The sequence below is a fragment of the Aethina tumida genome, chromosome 1 (genome assembly GCF_024364675.1).
Source record: "Aethina tumida isolate Nest 87 chromosome 1, icAetTumi1.1, whole genome shotgun sequence".
Classification (NCBI taxonomy): Eukaryota; Metazoa; Arthropoda; class Insecta; order Coleoptera; family Nitidulidae; genus Aethina; species Aethina tumida.
Window position 1 is genome coordinate 15,805,808 of NC_065435.1, and position 21,178 is coordinate 15,826,985.

General features: G+C 31.1%; 2 protein-coding genes across 8 annotated transcripts in view; both read left to right on the forward strand.

Annotated features, from left to right (window-relative positions):
- The window catches only part of LOC109601594 (aryl hydrocarbon receptor nuclear translocator homolog), a 46,077-nt gene extending 39,170 nt beyond the window's left edge, over positions 1 to 6,907 (forward strand). For 4 of the 6 annotated variants that reach the window (XM_049969764.1, XM_049969758.1, XM_049969745.1 and 1 more), the window contains 5 exons: positions 1,356 to 1,433; positions 4,149 to 4,469; positions 4,520 to 4,714; positions 4,768 to 5,070; positions 5,410 to 6,907. In XM_049969764.1, coding sequence (XP_049825721.1) covers positions 1,356 to 1,433; positions 4,149 to 4,469; positions 4,520 to 4,714; positions 4,768 to 5,070; positions 5,410 to 6,212 — 1,700 coding nt within the window. In that variant the 3' untranslated portion in view covers positions 6,213 to 6,907. The remainder of the gene's footprint in view (positions 1 to 1,355; positions 1,434 to 4,148; positions 4,470 to 4,519; positions 4,715 to 4,767; positions 5,071 to 5,409) is intronic. The other 2 variants (XM_049969747.1, XM_049969752.1) reach the window with 2 other exon arrangements.
- A 7,228-nt stretch (positions 6,908 to 14,135) lies between these two features.
- Positions 14,136 to 21,037, forward strand: LOC109594949 (uncharacterized). Of its 2 annotated transcripts, XM_020010256.2 has the most exons (6): positions 14,136 to 14,300; positions 17,658 to 17,784; positions 17,836 to 17,990; positions 18,653 to 19,898; positions 19,951 to 20,322; positions 20,380 to 21,037. In XM_020010256.2, the coding sequence occupies exons 2-6, from the start codon at positions 17,685 to 17,687 to the stop codon at positions 20,748 to 20,750; spliced, it is 2,244 nt and encodes a 747-aa protein (XP_019865815.1). In that variant the 5' UTR covers positions 14,136 to 14,300; positions 17,658 to 17,684; the 3' UTR covers positions 20,751 to 21,037. The 2 variants fall into 2 exon arrangements, with proteins under 2 accessions (XP_019865815.1, XP_049826510.1); XM_049970553.1 differs by lacking the exon at positions 14,136 to 14,300 and having other exon boundaries at positions 17,175 to 17,784.
- The last annotated feature ends 141 nt before the right edge of the window (positions 21,038 to 21,178 follow it).

Here is a 21,178-nt window from a genome sequence, read left to right on the forward strand (position 1 = left end):
AAATCATACAATATACATTAATTTTTTTTTTTTTTGTTGAAAGTAAAATTTAATTTTTTCATTTCTTCGAATTATTATATATATTATTAAATTATTTTCAATAACAAATATATTATTTTTAAAAAAATGTGCCATTTCATTTATTTCCAAATATATAATTTTCATATTTTATTTTTTATTTAAAAGAAAAAAAAATTCACTTCTTGTGGTTAAAATATTGCATCGAAACTTTATATTTGAATAAATGATTATATTAATATTAACTATATAAAAGGTGCCATTTAATTTATTTCGAAATAGATAATTTTTATATATTTTTTTATCTAAACATATTTCAATAAATTATATTAACATTAATTTTATAAAAATTGCCATTTAATTTATTTAAATAAATAATTTTCATATTTTATTTTATAATTAGCAGAAAAAATTATATTTTTCTACTTTTTAGAGTTAAAATATTATAATATTATTAGTATCTCAAGTTTCATCAGTGACATTTTTTAAATAATCTTTAATGTTAAAATATTTTTTGAAACATTTATTTTGGCCAATAAAATTTTGCCAAATAAATGTTTTATAGTCTAAGTTATGTTTTTATATAATTTTTAATTAAATATTTTATAAAATAAAACTATGTTTTTCCAAAATGTATTGAAAAACTTATTTTTAATAACAAATTATCAACAATATTTAATAAAAAAAACTCTAAACTTAAACTATATTACATATTACTTTCTTAATGTTGTCAATTAAATATGATATTCAGTTAAATAAAGTTATATATTTTTTTGTTTCTCAATAAGACTAGCTAGAGGACTACCTTTTTAAAATAGTGTTCTTATTATTCAAATATCGTGTTTATTTATAGCGTTACAGTTATTTTAGTTAACCCATAAATCATTTTTAAACTGTGAATTATTTTATTGGTGCTGATAATTTTTTCTGATTAGAAATTCTTCGAACATACATTTCATATTATTTTTAGTTTTTTTTTTTTCGTTCCTTGACATTTTAATAATAAATAACAGGTTTATTCTTGGTTCAGTTATTTAGTAAGAATAATATTACTAATTTTTGTTCCTATATTAACCATTTTTTATGAACAAATTTGGTTCACCTTTTCTAACTACTACATAGAATGCATGTTAATATCAAATCGTACCAAACCAATTGTCGTACCGTTAAAGTTTACTCTAAGGGTTTAAATCCAAAACAGTTCACATAAAAAATTGTGTTATTTTCAGTCAGGTTTATAATACAAAAATTTTATTGTCGTATCAATTGTACACACGACTATTTTGAATTATTTTTAATTTTGAAACAGATATTGATTTGTCTGTATCCCATTACAGAAGTTGAATTATCCTGCGAGAAGGCAGTCATGGAGCATATGGCTTTTGGAGATCGCCTTAAATCCCCCCATGCTAATGGTAATCTGCAGACAGTCCAGTTTGCATGCTATTATTGCATATTTACTTTTTACTTTTTTATCAAATTTTCAATTCTGTTGTTTAATACTCTTCGCTCAATTCAGACTGTAACATTTACTAAAAAAAATTTAAATTTTTCAAATGTGTACCACTTTTTTCTCTCTGTTAAATTAACCCAAATTAGATTTCTTTCTGATACAAAATTTGACAAATTAATTAATTATTTTGGTGGTACGTTGTTAGTTAATTGATTGATTGATTTATTTAGGCAACATTGTTCTTGGTACACGTAATAGTTGACGTTTTTGTCAAATTTTGTAGAGAACGAATGATTAAGTTATCGATCATTTTCTGATAGTGACGGGATGGAAAGCATTTTTATAAAAAGCTAGATTGGAATGTTTTAATACCGGGTGTAACGACTATTAAAAAGAAAACAAACGGAATGGCCGTTATGTTTAAATTTATACACGAGGCTATCTATACTGCTTGTTGGTTAATTTTTATTCAGATGGTGTTTTGCATATCCTATAGGTTTTTCTTAGAATGTTTGTAAAAAAGTCGAGACAATCTAACAAAATTGACATTTGATGTTGATGTAAATACGTCATCTAGCTCATATATTCAGTGTTTTCAAACATGTTAATAAAATATGTTTTGGAAATCGTCATTGTGGTTTTAGTTGCTGTGATATATTAGGTATTTCCAAAAGTAACGATTTTACTCTTGCGCATCTCGCATACAAATTATTAAGACAATACAATAGACGATGTCCGTTTTAACATAAGCGCCTTCTTGAATAATAAATTATTTCGAAAATATTCATTCACATAATATATTTATGCATTTTCAATTCGACGTCATTATTCTTTTCTTGTCGCTTGAATTGTCAAAAGTCGTTGACACAAATACGATTCTTTCCATATTATAATATTATAATATTATAATAAATTTTATATTATACAGAGTCTCTCAAATTGGTGGATTTTGGCTGATACTTCTATACCAATTAGAAAAAGATTGATTGAAGTGATATCTCTGTTGTTATTTCTGAAGTATCTATGAAAACTGACGTTTGACTACTTTTTGAAATTATTTTAATTGCTTTGGGGTAAAGTGTCAACCTTAAAAAAACTCAAGTCTCAAGTTTTGGTCATCAATAGTGAATATCTTGGTGAATTTAGATTTATTATTTGATTCAATACTTCCATTTGAAAGGTCTTCCTCTAGCCAGTATCAAAAACAAGTTAGATTCTATTCTGGCGGAGTCTTCTCCTTCCTTCACAACAATGAAAGAGTGAGTGACAGAGTCCGTACGAGCTTCAAAGGTAGACGAAATGTAACAAATGGTTTTGAATGATCTTCAACTAAATGTGGATGATCTGACAAAAATAATAGATATTTCAAAAATATTGACATTTACCAAAAATTTGGATATGAAGAAGTTGCTTAGAGATGCTCATAACTGAACGAAAACAGTATTTGGTGATAATAGAATAGAAAAGGATAATAGAATGATGGATATCATTACAATGAATGAAGCATGAGTCCACCATTTCACAACTGAATCTAAAAAATAACTAAAACAATAGACTGAAAGACAACAACTGGTTCCAAAGAAGACGAAGTGCTGTGCTGGAAGATGATGGATTCATATCAAAGGACGAAACATGGGTCCACCAATTCACAACTGATACAAAAGAAGTGTTAAAACAATGAACTGGAAGGGTGGAACCAACTCCAAAGAAGACGAAAACTCTTCTTTTGCTGAAATGTTGAAATTTTCATTGATTATATTCAAAAAGGATAAACCATCAATTGATTGCGACATTTGAGTGAGGAAATTAAGTATTTTGGCGACAAAGAAAGTGTTATTCCATCAAGACAATACATCAGATCAGACATCCATTTTTGTAGTGGCCAAAATCAATGAATTAAGTCACTGTATTTGCCAGATTTAGATCCACCGCACTATTTTCTGTTTTCAAACTTGAAAAAATGGGTCGATTTTAATAACATTAAGGATTTGGAGTCTGTAATTGATGGCTATTTTGTAGAGCTCCAACTTTCTCGCTATAAACAAGGTGTCGAAGCTGTTGTACATTGGGAAACGTATATCCAGCTAAAAGAGGAAGATAATTTATTAGGTACTTTTAGGACTGCCGTCGTATTTAGTATTTTTTACGTATTTCTTTGAAATGAAATTTATCTATCTGATCTGGAAATACAGCCAAAACCAATCAATTTGAAACACCCTGTGTATAATTAGACAATTGTTATTTAATTGGTTTTAAAGTACGACTAATTTCTGACAAATTAAGCATACAGTAACGGTATTTGAATCTGTAATTTAAAAATAATAGAAACCATTTCATGCAAAATTAATATAAACAGTACAGATTAACCGTGTTACACTGAATGTGTGTTAAGATACATAAACAGCAACATTGTATTTAAAGAATGGCAAACGCAAAAGCGATAGTCGCAGTTGTAATTACGTGAGGTGTAACACAACTATTTCAGAATATGACTTCACATTTCTCACTTAAATAATAAAAAAAATGAGCAAACAATATTGTATTGTTTTTCATTTCATTTTAACAGTTTCCATTTCCATTTTACAAGATTCCTTCCTTATTGCTATTGTTCAAGTAGTGGCTACGTAACAATGAAGAAAACGATTTTGTGCTTACTATGTTGTGTGTTTTTATACAGGTACCGGCAACACTAGCACCGATGGCACTTACAAACCATCATTTTTGACAGACCAAGAATTAAAGCATCTTATTTTGGAAGCGGCCGACGGTTTCCTGTTCGTTGTCAGTTGTGACAACGGCAGAGTCATCTACGTATCAGATTCGGTGGCACCGGTCTTAAATTACTCGCAGAGCGATTGGTACGGTTCTTGTATATACGACAATATTCATCCGGAAGATGTCGATAAAGTTAGAGAGCAGTTATCCACTCAGGAACCACAGAACACCGGTCGCATTTTAGACTTGAAGACTGGCACCGTCAAGAAGGAAGGGCATCAATGTAAGTACATACTGGAATTCACAACCAAAATTATATGTATTAATTTTTAGCTTCAATGAGGCTGTGTATGGGATCAAGGAGAGGTTTTATTTGTCGGATGAAAATAGGGAATTTATCCCCTGATAGTATGAACGTGGGACACCTGAACAGGCTGAAACAACGGAACAGCCTCGGTCCGGGGCGGGATGGCCAAAATTTTGCCGTGGTACATTGCACTGGCTATATTAAAAATTGGCCACCTACAGGTTAGAGTCATGGTTTTTTAAGTCAGGTACCTTACCCTCTCTTTAATTCTTAGACATGTTTACAGGTGTGCAAATGGAACGTCAATCTGAAGAAGATCTGCATGCAGCATCTCATTGTTGTTTGGTGGCAATAGGTAGATTACAAGTTACTTCAACACCTAACACAAGTGACTTATCAGGGTCCAGCAGTAATGCCGAATTTATTTCGCGGCATTCTATGGATGGGAAGTTTACTTTTGTGGACCAGCGGGTTATTGGGCTTTTAGGTTACAATCCTGCCGAATTACTGGCTAAGAGTTGTTTTGACTTCTTTCATCCAGAGGATCAAAGCCATATGAAGGACAGTTTTGAACAAGGTGTGTTTTAATCTAATATTTGTCTAGTCGCTTGGTACCACTGATGTTATTACTCTTATGGCTCTATATGGCATCAAATCGGTAAATTATCTTCTTTATTTAGAATCATTAAACGACAAACAATTCTTAAAATAACCCAGTGAATATCCTCTGAATTTTTACTCTATATTTAGATAAAGCTGTTTACAACTCGAGTATATTTTATACCTTTTGAGTAGACTACATGACCAGATAAATGTGTTATTGCTATGTAGAGCCACGAGACTTAACAATGAGCAGTTGGTTACCCTTCTAGAAATAGTATGGAAGTCATTAGTCAAATGTGTTTGTTTGTTTCAGTTTTAAAATTAAAGGGACAAGTTTTGTCAGTCATGTATAGATTCCGAGCCAAGAACAGAGAGTGGATTTGGTTGCGAACAAGTGCATTTTCGTTTTTAAACCCATATACGGACGATGTGGAGTATATAGTTTGTACGAACACCGCAGCGAAGTCGTTACACTCGACCGGTGAGGCGGCGACCGAAGGTCCGGAACAAGTGAATTACCAACAACAACCCGGTTTAGATTATAGTCTCCAACGGAGGGATATCTCGTATTCACACATGATACCATCCGCTCACATACAAAGCGAGTACCTACCCATGACGTCCACGTCGACGAGTTGCAGCGACCGCGGCGAGGACCCGCGGTATCCGCGTCTCACCACCCTCGACCCCCAACACACGGGTGGACGGCCGGGCAGCAGCCAAAACGTTTACGGCAGCTACGAACAGGCGGCCGCGGCGGCGGCGGCCACCAGTCCGACACCCGCGGCGGCCCCCTGGACCCTGAGACAGGGCCAGACGGCGGCGGCGCCCGCCCAGTACAGTCAGCCGAACGCACGGTCGCCCGGTCCCACCTACACGCAGCTGAGCGTCGGCTCAAGACCGGGCACCGGTCCACCGCCACCGCCTACGCCTTACACGTGGACTAACTGGCAGGCGCAGGCGCAGACGTCCGAAGGTGGGGCGGGCGGTTCGACGGGCGCAGGAACGACGCCCGCCCAACAGCCGCCTGAACTGACGGACATGTTGCAGATGCTCGACCAGAGCGGAACAGCTTCGTTCGAGGACTTGAACATGTTCAGCACCACGTTCGAGTAGACTGTCTGCCCAGCACCGCATATCGTTTTGGTCATTGATCATTCCCATGATTCTGCCCCTTCCCTCCCGTCTATTTTTCTATTGTAATATTAAAAATGATGATGATACACTCGAACTTGACAAAGTGATCGTCTTTGTATTAGACGTTAACTAGAATTCGAAAGAAATAACAATACAAGAGAAAACAATTCCGCCTTTATTGTACAGTATAGAGTATGGTGTATGGTGAAGTGATGCGTGTGAGTTGAGGACTTTGTTGCAGAGCACAACTCTTTCTTATAAGTTCGTGAACCCACAAAAAACTTATACTTTGTTTGTAACTGTCGTGGCGTCCAGAATATATAGCTTAAGGTCTAGCATATTGCTATATTAATTACTCTTAATATGTCAGTAAGTAGTCGGTATACCCAACATGTTGTTTTAACATTTTATCATCGATCTGTATAGAAAGGAATTCATTTTGTTTCTGTAACTGTAAATGCAACCAACAGTAATGGAGAAATGGAAACTATGAAATTCATTATTTTGTTAATACAGTCATAAATACATACTAACTAAATATCTACACGATTGCCTTGTGCTTTGCAATGTGGTACAGAATAGTGAACTTAACATTGTGTAAAGTACAACGTTACATTTTTACTTTCTATCTTTATTTAAAATTATATGTATTCTCAATACAATTTTTATTTCTACATTTGTGTGTAATTAAAATAAAAAAAATAATAAATGAAGCACATTTATTACGTTGTTTGAACGGTTTTAGAAAATTTAAAAATATATTTTAAAGCTACGATTTGAAAAGTCAATAAATAAATTCTTAATAGAATACAATTGGGTTTTATTTATTTATCCAAGCCAAGTTTTCAATATGTATGATATTGGCCAAAAGTTGTGAAATTATTGTATAATAAATTTATGTTTTAGGTAACAATTTTCTTCATCAGGACGTCTAAAAAATACAGTATTATCTATTTAACAAAATATAAAAATTGTTTGATCAACTCTGTATACCAGAAGTTTCTAAAATCGATGGGTCGATATTTGGGAACAAGTAGAACACGTTCAATAATGAAGAAAATCGAAATATTTTTTTTTACAACTCTGAAAATTTAAATTTCAGAAATGGTTTTTTCTCATATTTCCGTAACCTTTGGTCCGATTCTGTTTAAATTTGGGATGTATTATCCTAAAATACATATCTACAATTCAATGTTAGTTTTCCATAATGCTGGGATAGAGTAGATTCTGCGACGTTCCCTTATTTTTGTTATCCTATTTTTCAGTGGTGAGTAAAACAGGGTAACCCCTTAGAATCTACTCTACTGTATCATTAAGGAAAAAGTTAGATTGACAAAAATCTAATAAATTTAATTTTTATGATCAACTAAACCAAGAAATATTTATTTATATAATTCCAAAGGTATCAGAAAATATTAAAAGGAATGATTTAAATTATTAATTCTCTAAATTTAGTACTAGATTTGTGTGAAATTAAAATAAAAAAAAATAAATGAAGCACATTTATTACGTTATTTGAACGGTTTCAGAAAAGTTAAAAATGTATTTTACGATTTGAAAAGTCAATAAATAAATTCTTAATAGAATACAATTGTGTTTTATTTATTTATCACAGGAAGGCCATGTTTTCAATATGTATGATATTGGTCAAAAGTTGTGAAATTATTTTGTAATAAGTTTATGTTTTATTTTTGTAACCTTCTGTCCAATTCGGGGAAACCCCTCTACGCTACTGTTTCATTAATTGGTAAAAATCTAATAAATCTTATTTTTATGATCAATTAAACCAGGGAATATTTATAAAATTCCAAAAATATCAGGACGTATTAAAAGGAATGATTTAAATTATTAGTTCTCATAATCATTTTAGTACTTGTTAATTGAAATATGTTTAAAAATGAGTAATAAGTGAATGGTGAATGGGAAACTGCAACAAACAATATGAACTGGTGTCTTGTTAGTACTAAGAATTAAACTGTTTGTGTAAACTAATTTGAACTATCTGTAATTCCCAGATATTTAATTCCACGGTTTATTTTATCAGAAAAAATAAATTCATAAATATTTTAGAGAATTTTAACAACTTGGTACCAGACTGACTACCCTTTTACATAAAATAAGATTCGCTGATCATCATCCTTGATAAAATTGAGAATATATTTATTAGAAGCGCACCAATGTGTTTGGAATGAGGGCTTTAGTGTACGTAATTAGATTTATTACCAATTTGTGCAAATAAAATATAATTAAATGAACATAAAACAAAATAAGACTTGATGTAATAAAAAAAACTAAATGGTTACATAAAATATAATAACTAAAACATTTATTACATATGGTACTTAACTGCTGAGCACCTAAATTGGTACTACTGGAAAGGATTATTTATTTCTGAAGGATCCTCGTCTGTCGTCCTCACAATACCTTTTTCCATCATAATCACAGACTGATTCCCTTCGAAGTCCTGTCCAGACTCTACCATGGCCGAACAATCTTCTGAGCTACTATTCAATAACATCGAGTTATCATATCTTATTTCAGCTCATTTTTATTGTACGAAACAAAGCAATTGCGAATTCTAATAAAATAATTTGTAGTTTATGCTCAATCATATTTTCCTGCCCAATTTGGACAAGGTGTGAGACATGTATAAGATCTGTGTTTACCTGGATGTCTTTGATCTGATTCTACCAAAATAACTTGGCGTTATACTAAAATCAATATATAGAGTAGAGAACTAATTCAATCTGGAAAATATAAAAGAAACTCTAAATTTTCACTACAAACTAGTGTAAATTTTTACTTTAACCGTAGAATGCGATTTACATATAAATGACTGGCACCGGTTACATTTTATTGATGCAGGAGAATGTTACTTTAGCAAGTCACAAGTACGACACAGTACGTCTTGGGTGGCTTTTCTCCTCTAATCTCCCTTTAATGTCGTGATTGTAACTATAATTAAGAAAAGTACTAAGGTCATCACCTCAATTTATTCAAAACATTTTTATAATAAATTTTATAATTTATTTGAAAACTTTTCTGTCATTCTTTAATTTTATACGTAATAAACGGTTTAATTTTGAAGAAGAGATCATCCTTGAGCAGCAAGAGCTCAGAATATTTATAAAACATTGGTAAATTTCTTCATTAAATACAATAATCTTATGTTAAACGTTGCAATAATTCTTCTAAACACACACGGAAGTTCACTACGAATCTTTAAATGTAAGTGATAAGTGCATGGGAAGAGGATCTATTGAATTCGACGGAAATTTTACATGTGCCCGCTCGAAGGTTAAATAGGGTCACTCAAATTAATTGTAATATGTGGCCGGTTGTCTAAACCTCGGCTTGCACGTCGTGATCCGTATGCCAAATACATGTCTGGTACTAACACTTGTTTGATGTTAGCTTAGAGCCTCAGCACTGCTGAGTCAGTGTAATACTGACATATGCTAACATAACAAAGATGGTCAAAATTGTATATATATTGGAAAAAATGGCACTAATTTTGACGTAACTGAATAACTATGTAAAACTACGAAATTTTACGTCAATTTTATTAAGTAGATAAAGACAAATGTACGAATAATTATTGCTCCTTAAATGTATCTATACAATCGCTGCTCTTGAATGTCTCATTATCAAATTATAGAGTTGATAGGTCTTACAAATATAAATATTATTTGGTCCTGCCTGTATGAACAACTTCCGATTGGGGAGCCAAAAGGCTTGTAAAAATATATTTGACTAGTATCAAATTTTCAATCATCTTCCTGGTATTGCTGGAACATTTATATAAAAATTTAAAATACAATAAGATCTTAGCAAAAAATTAACAATAGTAAAACAAGTGATTAACCTAGATAGATTGTACTGTCAATATTGTGTGACACCAGGCACCGTTAATTGGACATGCAATTGGAATGTAGAAGACGAGTTTTCTACATTACACGTTTCCGCAAAAAAATAGATTTATAATAATAAATATTTACAGTGATATTTTACATTTCATATATATAATATCTACACTCTGCCAGAGCAACCTTGATTTGCACGTAAATAAATAAAACGAAGACAAAACAATCTTTGGAAATTCCGGAGCAGGAACTACATTCCCGTTGTGTCTATTAAAAAATCGCCAACACGGAGTAGACAAACTTTCAATGAGAATCGTTTGTATAAAATAACCATACTATAGTAGATATTACATAATCAGGTCCAACAGGTTTTAGGATGTCCATTAAAAAGTTGTACTGATGAGAATTAAATTGACTGGATAATTTTATGCAAGACTATGAAAAAAGATTTTCAAGATTCTTAACTTTATCATCGGTATATTTTTCATTTTTTAGCCAACTTATCAAGTGTCTATGGTATTTCAATCTTCCTCAGATTTATTTTCAAGTATTGAAAGTATCTCTTCAAAATTAAAATGCCAAGCCCAACTGGGACGGGAAAGCAAATAAAACTATTACTTTTTCAGATGTAGGTAATGCATTCCATCCATTTATTTCTGACTTAAATGTGAAAAAGTTCGACTGGATATCCGTTTTATGGAATTTTTAACACATATATTGATTTTAATTTAATAGTTTTTCATACAGTTTTATAATATATTTTGTGCAGTGAGTAAATTGTTTATATTTAAATACTTGAATTTTGTTACTGATTTGATCTTTTCTGAGATTTTACGTCTTTTACTGACTTGTGTAAGATCAACTGATCCAGAGGTTATCTGTACTTTAAATCCATGAGATGATCTCCAGATCTGTTGATCTTGAGATCATATATTACATAATACAAGTAGTCTCAAGTATTATAACTGTTCTTGACGTTATAAGATCTTAAATTTTATTAGAATAAATAGTACGAAGTCAAGGTTACAAAATTTGCCAACACAAAGTATTTTGTTTTAAAATAATTTGGAATGTTATCAAATTTAAATACAGACTTTTATTGCTTAAATTGCTCATTTTATTCCCATTTGAAAATGATTACTGGTAAACAAACACTAATAAATATGTTTGGAAATTAATTATTCAGGAAGACTAATTGAATATAAATATTCCAATATTTTATTATTGAAAATTCAAATTAATTCACATTTTTGGTTTAACAAAAGCTACATGCTTAATCCATGAGTCAAACAGAAATGCAGTGATTTGTAGATTTAGTGAAGCATATTTTGAATGACTATATAAACAATGAAGATAAGATATGGGCTACGTATATTACTTGCAAAAATTGTGAACTTTTCTAGAAGGTGTTAATTTATGATTATTAAAGTGTTTTTCTATTTTAAGATGGTTTAAAATGATATTTGGCGTTTGTGGTCTGTAGCCGATAGGTCAAACCTCAATCTGGGATTGTTATTGTTTAAATAACATATTTTAACTACATGTACCTTAATAAATATGTTCATTTTTTTCTTGTTTCCAAATATTTTCTACATAACATCACATTATAAAGTAAAACAGATATATAAATTAAATAAAAGATTCGATGTTCATCCTCGACATCTTTAAATTCCTTTTAAGGGGTTCAGGAGGAGATGTTACATTCTTCAGTGTTATATTTGTATCTTCAAGGATGATGGTAGTTCATACATTGAATATTATAGTCTTAAACTTAATAAATCACAAGAAATCTAGTTTTGTTTATTCTTAAACTTAAACTATTTATTTCGTCTGTTGTCTTTGAGAGTAATCATTGTATTGGTCAAGTTTTGTTCTCTTTGTAGTAATTTTCAGAACTTAATATATTCTTTTTAAATAATTGTAAGACACGATATTGGGAGTCTTTCCTTCTTTTTTGTTGTCCTCATCGTTAATAAACGAGTAATAGCTCGACTGACAGCTTCCAAGGTATCACTATACTCAGAACCATATATAAACAATGAATATAAGATATGTGCTACATATATTACTCGCAAAAATTGTAAATTTTTGTGTAGTATTTAGTAGAAGGTGTTAATTTATGATTATTAAAGTGTTTTTCCATTTTAAGATGATTTAATATGATCTTTGTCGTTTGTAGTCTGTATCGGTTAGGTCAAACCTCAATCTGGGATTCTTATGGTTTAAATAACACATTTGAACTACATTGCACCTTAATAAATATATTTTTTCTTTTTTTCCAATATTTTCTACATAACATCACATATATAAAGAAAACAGGTTTAAAATGATCTTTGGCGTTTGTGGTCTGTAGCCGATAGGTCAAACCTCAATCTGGGATTGTTATTGTTTAAATAACATATTTTAACTACATGTACCTTAATAAATATGTTCATTTTTTTCTTGTTTCCAAATATTTTCTACATAACATCACATTATAAAGTAAAACAGATATATAAATTAAATTAAAGATTCGAAATTCATCCTCGACATCTTTAAATTCCTTTTAAGGGGCTTCAGGAGGAGGTGTTACATCCTTCAGTCTTATATTTGTGTCTTCAAGGATTATGGTAGATCATACATTGAATATTATAGTCTTAAACTTAATAAATCACAAGAAATCTATTTTTGTTTTTTCTTAAACCTAAACTAATAATCATTTTATTGGCCAAGTTTTGTTCTGAAATAATTTTTAGATCTTAATATATTGTTTTTAAACAATTATAAGACAAGATATTGGGAGTCTTTCCTTCTTTTTTGTTGCCCTCATCGTTTATTACTCGACTGACAGCTTCCAAGGTATCACTATAGTCAGAACCAGCTTTTGGACACCTTCGAACCAGTTACGATTGAGCTCGAGCAATTCTGGTCGAAATTATTTAACAAAATCATTGTGTTCTTTCAATTTTTCTCTCTCACTAGTTGTGTACATTAATATAATAATAATGTTGTTTATTAATAATATAAGTTGTAATAAATGTAATTTATTTGTCAAATTTTGTTGTAAATACATTGCAGCGTCGTAGTTACATTCCTGCTGTTCAAAGTCCGCAGCAATAATCAGTTTGAATTTATAAATATATTACCTTAGGCGATTGTAAGAGAATCAGTGAATCCCAACACAAAAATAATACCTGACCCACCGTTTTTTGCATAAGTAAACCTTACATACACGTACGGCGGGTCAAATAGAGGTACTGCTAAAAACAGTAAATATTTGGCTTTGTTATATAGAATAAACAGATTATTAATTGAATCTGGGTGCTTTGAAATTTCACCATTTGTGTTGGGCAACATTTTCGTCTAATTACGCTCTAATACAGTTCAATCAAAAACTAGTTAAGGCATTTTTTTGCCGGGTTCAAACAGGATGTTATTAAAATTTACGCAGTTATCTAAATATGTGTAATGTTTTGTATAAATAAATGTAAAACTTTTGGGTTTTTCTGAGCTACTTTACTGGGTAAAGTAATGCAAATTAAACGTTGCTAATTATAGTTTGACAAATATACCATTATATAGCTGCGACAGTGAGTACCATAATTAAAACATAATTAGACCTCAATGACGGTATTACATTTTTAAATGGTACTTTTTAAATTACCAACCATATCAGATCCAGTTTTGATATTGATACTTTTAAATTTAATACCTGCCTTGCACATAACTGTTGATAATATTAGTGTAAAAGTTATATAGGTGTCATTGAAAATGATGTATGTACAGTAAAACATTTAAGTGAATTAAATAAACCGTCGGTGACAAAAGGAGTAGTTACTCGCCCCTGGTAATATAAATTAATTTTATACAATTTTTAAATTAGGCACCCAAGCGTAATGGGTAACACAGTCTTTGGCCGACTTAAATTGGGTAAAATTGCAGTTGCATTACCGTGCTAATGTCATCATTATTGTTTTTCGTTGTGTACAAATAAACTGACTCGCACAAATGTTCGTTCATTCGTTACTAGTTTCGAGATAAAGAATTTAAGGTAAATAAATCCACGGGAGGAATTCCAGTTGGTAGGGTATTCGCGTGTTATATCTTTAAGGAGGTTTGTGGCATTTGCCACACGACAGTGGCTCTGATTTGATGTTGCGCTTCGTATAAAACGCGCAGGTTACTTAGTCTCCAATTGATCCATCCGCTACTGCAAATTATTGAGGTGATTGTTTATATATTTATTTATTTATTTTTTTAAAATTGTGTTTTGTGGTGTCTTTTTTGGTGTTCAAACGTAAGTACTGTTTGATTAATAGCTACGCAATTCAAATGTTGGAGGTTCATTTTAATAATTATTAGAAAGCAATAACGCAATGTTTTAAATACAATTTCACTTGTGCTTCTTCGAATGTGCTCCGCAATGGTTAAATTATTGTGGCACACATCACTGTTATATTGGTCACTAAAATTGATATTAAAATAATTTAATGTGGGTTATCCTTTGTGCCTGTGTGTGTCAGATGTTGTTTAGCAGTTGGCTTCTTGGTAAAACTAGTTTAATATTTGTGTTTATCACATTTAAAATGGGGAAAAGAAGAGAAAGTTTATATTAACATCGTTGGTTGATTCTATATTATCAAACAATAGAAATCCTCTGACGCAAATACTTCAATAAGGTACAACATTGTTGGGTTACTGATTTGAAAAAAAAAAAAATAGAAAAGAGAGAGGTTTTTACATGAAGATTCACCTTCGCATTAATACATATGAAATTATGTAATGTGTACATACAAATCAAGGACGAAATTTTTATATTTTGATATGTAATTAACCGGACTATCTGCAGATATGAACAAAACTGTTATTATACTAAATAAGGTACATAATTCTATCCGGTATGTACATTTTTATATCCTGTTGTAATTACAGCTGTTCTCTGTTGATCACAACATAAAAAATTAAACAACACAAGCAATAAGCCAATTTTTGCTATAAATAAGTTAACATTAAATTGTATGAACGAATAAACATTAATTATATTATAGACAGCAATGAATAAGTGCTTTTTATCTACTAATTAATTAACAGACTTAATGTTCGTTATTATTTTATGTGATGAAGCACATTTTTGAAGAAAACCTGTATATAATATTTTAAGCAGGAAGTTTTTAAAATTCAAGTTGCAGCAATAAATATTCGTTTATAGATTTATGCAAGATAATCAAAAGTTATTAAGGGGAATTTTTACGACCACACTGTATTTTAAAATTTTTAATATAATTTTTCGGTGTTTATATTTTTAAGTCACCTATATTATCCCCTAAATACCTCCTATCGATAAGGACAAAATAAGACACATAATATGAATTTTTATCTATATTTGTTCCACTCAAAAGTTTAGGGGAATTGTTACTTACACACTGTATTTTATAATTTTTAATATAATTTTTTGGTGTTTATATTTTTAAGTCAGTATTATCCCTTAAATACATCATATCGATAAGGACAAAATAAGAAACACAATGTGAATTTTTATCTATCTTTGTTCCGTTCAAAAGTTATTATTTTGTGCCATTCAAAAGTTATTAAGGGGAAATTTTACGACCACACGTATTTTGAAATTTTTAATTTAATTTTTCAGTGTTATAATTTTTAAATATCACCTATATAATCCCCTAAATACCTCATATCGATAAGAACAAAATAAGAAATACAATGTGAATTTTTATCTATCTTTGTTCCATTCAAAAGTTATTATTTTGTGCCATTCAAAAGTTATTAAGAGGAATTTATACGACCTCACTGTATTTTGAAATTTCTAATTTAATTTTTCAGTGTTATAATTTTTAAAAATCACCTATATAATCCCCTAAATTCCTCATATCGATAAGGACAAAATAAGAAACACAATGTGAATTTTTATCTATCTTTGTTCCATTCAAAAGTTATTATTTTGTGCCATTCAAAAGTTATTAAGAGGAATTTATACGACCTCACTGTATTTTGAAATTTCTAATTTAATTTTTCAGTGTTATAATTTTTAAAAATCACCTATATAATCCCCTAAATACCTCATATCGATAAGGACAAAATAAGAAACACAATGTGAATTTTTATCTATCTTTATTCCATTCAAAAGTTATTATTTTGTGCCATTCAAAAGTTATTAAGGGGAATTTTTACGACCACACTGTATTTGGAAATTTCTAATTTAATTTTTCAGTGTTATAATTTTTAAAAATCACCTATATAATCCCCTAAATACCTCATATCGATAAGGACAAAATAAGAAACACAATGTGAATTTTTATCTATCTTTATTCCATTCAAAAGTTATTATTTTGTGCCATTCAAAAGTTATTAAGGGGAATTTTTACGACCACACTATTGTCAACCAATAATTCAGAACTAAACATGATATTAAAACTGTCTTCTATTGTATAAATATTGACCTGTAATATCTCGTTCCATTTAAAATTTATCAGGAAGGGTCTTTTTATGACCTCACTGTATATTGAAAGTTTAAATGTAGTATTTTTTCAATGTTTTTATTTTTAAGCTAAGTACGTTATTCTGTAAAAGGTCAGTTTATTTAAATACTTCATACCGATAACACACAAAACAACAAACACAAAGCGAATTTTTATAATAAATTATATATACAGTGAAATCATAAAAGTCCCTCCCTCTATTATAAGGACAACCTTTAAATGTAGGATTTTTTCAACACTCAAGTTATACTTTTTACAAGATTTACATTTTACTGAAATATTTCATAAAGATAAAATGACAAACACAATGTGAATTTTTATTATAAAATAATTACACAGTAAGGTCGTAAAAAGTCCTTCCCTGTTATAAAAACAACCAACAAATAAACCAAACAATATACTAAAATGTCTTCTGTTGTATAAATACTGATATGTAATACATACATTGAACAATTTTTTTTGGTAACACATGAATGAACTGCTCATATCTTTGTAGTTATTCACTCAATTTAAATCAGCAATAACATTGAATTGAGTAAAAAAATACCCAAATGAGGTATCACTCTCCCATTAGTTATTAGTACCCATATAATACCGACCTCAGACCTTACTCTATACAATATTTAATAAATCTGGGTTTGGTTCCTAATTTGCTACACACAGTTTTTATTAAAATACTACATTGTTCAAGTTTTATGTTTTTTCAATGTTAGGAACTCAATATTCAGTGCACCCAAAGTTGTAAATTACCTTAAATTTATTTAGGATTCGTAATGACGAATTCACTTACAAGGTAATTGTCGCCCTTGAATCAAAATGGAAAAATAGCATTGTTGTTTTCTTGACCAAGGCAATGACCGATATAGCGCTCACTGAACATAAAATTTGATTTATTTTACTTCAGCTTTAAGAATTTTACATTCTTATTTTACTCGTATTAAATAAGGAAATCCGCAATGTACGATGTGCGCATTTAAATGAATATGTAAAAGTAACAGTAATCATCACTATCGTAAAAATACTCCTTGTGTTTACGTGCATATAAATGACTAACACTTTTGCCATTAACTATTATTCGTATTTTTTAGATATCGGGGAACTAAGACTAACTAGCCATGAATAAATATTTAAAATTGTTCTTTCACAGAATTGTGAAAGATCTAAAACAGAAAGAGCTGCTGCCTCTAAAGCTATTATTTTTCATGCATTCTTCTAGTAGGTAATTTAGTCGAGTACATGAACTTGTATTTATTAGTTAATTTTTAGCAATTTTGGTTTTATATCCTTATTTACCCATTCACATGAGAGAACTCGGCATTAATGTTGAAGAGACAGCCATTATGTCCTCAGTCATCCCAGTAATAGCTATCTTGATGCCTCCCTTAGCAGGAATGATAGCTGATAAAATTGGAAATTTTAGGGTAAGTAACCATTTGTTGTTTATAAAGGTTACCCATTTTTGGTACTTGAAAGAAGAGACTGTGTGCATAAATTGCTTCCAGTCAGATATGTTGATAAAATTGTTGCTTGACCTCAAAACCAATCAACACTAAACAAAAAATGGGTATTAACCATAGCATTCGATCTTATACACCTGAATCCAAGATGAACAAATAACCTTTATACATCTGAGAGTGGGAATTTGCTTTTTGTGCAACATAAAACACGTTTGTAGCATAAAAAAATGCCGTCTGAGTGGAAAGTTACAAATACGAGATCATTTTTGTATTAATTTATAAGTCAAAATGTTAAAACCTCATTGAGGAAGTAATTTAAAGAATTTTGTTTATGCAGTTGCTGGACAAAAATTCTACTTTTGTTTGTTGACAATTTAAGTTGTTATTGTCTGAGTAAAAAATAATTGGATATAAACGTGCTTTTGTGCAGATGATATCTTAGAAATTCTTGTGATTACACCAACATAATATTTTTACAAGGACGAGCATTTATTTGTTCTTATAAAAGATTGCAACTGCAGTCCTTATTTGATCAATAATGATCATCATTAAATCACTGTCGTTGAATACTTAATTAATAACAAGACAATTAAGGCCTTAATTTTATTCATAGTCATAAATTTTAGGTAATGTTAGCGTTGTTCTCAGTGTTGGGAGGACTGTCAGCGTTGTTACTACTTTTAGTTCCTGTAGGACGAATAAATTTAACACTGCCAGATGAAGTGATATTTGGTGTGTCATGTGGATCTAATATGAAACCTCATTTAATACTAAACCAGGACCACCCCTGTTATCCAGTTTCGAACACGAGTGACATAGAAACTCATTTCAACCTTCAGTCTTGCGGATTTTCATGTCCGGCAATCTTGGAAGATAAGTACGTGAAAGCTATATCTGAAACCAAGGAGTATGAAGTGCAAATACTTGACATCGAAAAGAATGATACCTTATCGTACACTTACATGTTACCCGAAGAAAACATGTCAATGCCTGCGAGTGTGACGACGAGACGGAACCACATGAAACTGAGCAACGACATCCACTACTTGACGTCCATAAGGAAACTTTCAAAGAACATTTACTACTTCCCCACTAAAAATTTCTTGAATTTCTCCTGCGATGTGGGTAAAATTGATTATTCTGATTGTATAATTGGTAGCCTGGACCAAATTTTAGGGTTCAGTAGGAGATCGACGAGCAGATCTCGAATGGGAATCTCGCCTATACCTATTGAACACGAAGACAAGCTGGAACAGAGACAGTTATATAAAATGACTTGGATAGAATCGAAAGTGTACAATAATTTACAATGTATAGATAGCCAAACGTTCTCTAAGAAACACATATCAGTAACAATACCCATCAACTCAACAGACAACAAAGTTAAACACTTGGACTTGGGAAGTTGCTCAACGAAATGCATTGGAACAGTCAAACGAAGTGAAGTGTGTACAAACAGCAAGGAAGTGGTAGAAGTAGACATGAAAGTGACATTTTGGTCCTATCTTTGTATAAGAGTGTTTGTAGGGATAGTCAGTGGAACTTCGTTCGCCATGTTCGAGGGTGCTGTAATTGCCATTTTAAGAGAACACAAAGCTGACTATGGTTTACAAAGAATATACGCCACTATCGGAGGTATGATAAGCTCTCCAATATCTGGATTGCTCATTGATTTTGCTAGCTCGGGCAAGTCCTACACCGATTACAGACCAATATTCTTCCTCTACGCTGGCTTGAAAGTTATCAGTGGAGTGTTGATGCTGTTCATCAACTTGGAGTTTAAGAAAGCTGCAGAAAGCGTCGTTACGGATGTTTTGAACGTACTTAAAAAAACTGAATTAATCGCCCTGTTTATCTCGTGTCTGGTGTTAGGTAAGATTAATTGATTTTGTTTTGACAGTTATGCCCACTTATTGTTTTGCAGGCTCTGCGTGGGGTTTCATTGAAAATTTCTTGTTTTGGTTCTTGGAAGACTTGGGTGGATCGAAATCGTTGATGGGTCTGACTATAACTGTTGGTGGTGTTCTTGGAATTCCTCTTCTGGTACTTTCTGGTCCTATTGTCAAGAAATTGGGACATGCCCACGTTATATTTATAGGATTTGTGTTCTATGCTATAAGACTAATTGGTTATTCGGTGATAAACAATCCATGGCTGTGTCTCATATTCGAAGCCATGGAGTCCATAACCTTCGGTTTAAGTTTCACTGCTGCTGTTACTTACGCTGCTAAGTTATCCACGGTCACTACTGATACCAGCATACAGGGGATGTTGGGAGGATTATACTATGGTGTTGGTAAGTACTATAAATTTTTGGATAATTAATTTAAATCATATTTAACTCGTTACACAGGCAAAGGAGTTGGAAGCCTTATTGGAGGCTACCTAATAAAACCAATTGGTTTACGTGCGACGTTTCAAGTCTTTGCAGCAGCAACCGCAGTTACCGGTATTGTATATCTAGCATTTTATCACTTGTACATGAAAAACAGGCCGTCACAAGGCACAGACATAACCAAAAAAGACACAGAAAAGACTCCCAAACAGGATTTCCATGATGTTGAATTGAATTCAAAGAAAGTGGATCACCAGAAGAGCGTTCACCAGGAGGTGGCGACAGGATACGAGGATTCTTTGTGTAACCCAGCTTTTGAAAGCAACGAAGATCAATTTGATGATAATGACGAAAATCAATCACGGGAGACACCTAACAATAAACAATAGACGAAGTATTACATATGTTTTCTAGGTGTTAATTGATAAGGAAATTAAATTGAAACAATAGCAAGTTTTTATAATCTGTTTATGCTCAGACGAATTATAATATTCGTTTGTGACTACACAACCATGTTAGTTATAAATTTGTGATTTGATTCAACAGGGTAAAACAAAACTCTCTCATATTTATATAATGCGTTTCATTCAAGTAAAAATATCTGTGATATAATTATACAATAACAAATAAATTATATTAATTTTAAAGATTTTAATAATAAAGATATTTTATTTAATATATGGTGTTTGATTTGCATACCGGATGCATAATGTACGAGGTAAATAGAATCCGATTTGTATCTTAATTTATGTATATCAATTTAAATTAAACAAGTATTTATACATAAAATAATTTATTACTCTAATCAGTCGTAAAG

Coding starts and splice junctions, on each gene's coding strand:
- LOC109594949 (XM_020010256.2), top strand. CDS start 17,685: ATGAATAAATATTTAAAATTGTTCTTTCACAGAATTGTGAAAGATCTA. Junction 17,991..18,652: donor ATAAAATTGGAAATTTTAGG/GTAAGTAACCAT, acceptor CATAAATTTTAG/GTAATGTTAGCGTTGTTCTC. Junction 20,323..20,379: donor AGGATTATACTATGGTGTTG/GTAAGTACTATA, acceptor CTCGTTACACAG/GCAAAGGAGTTGGAAGCCTT.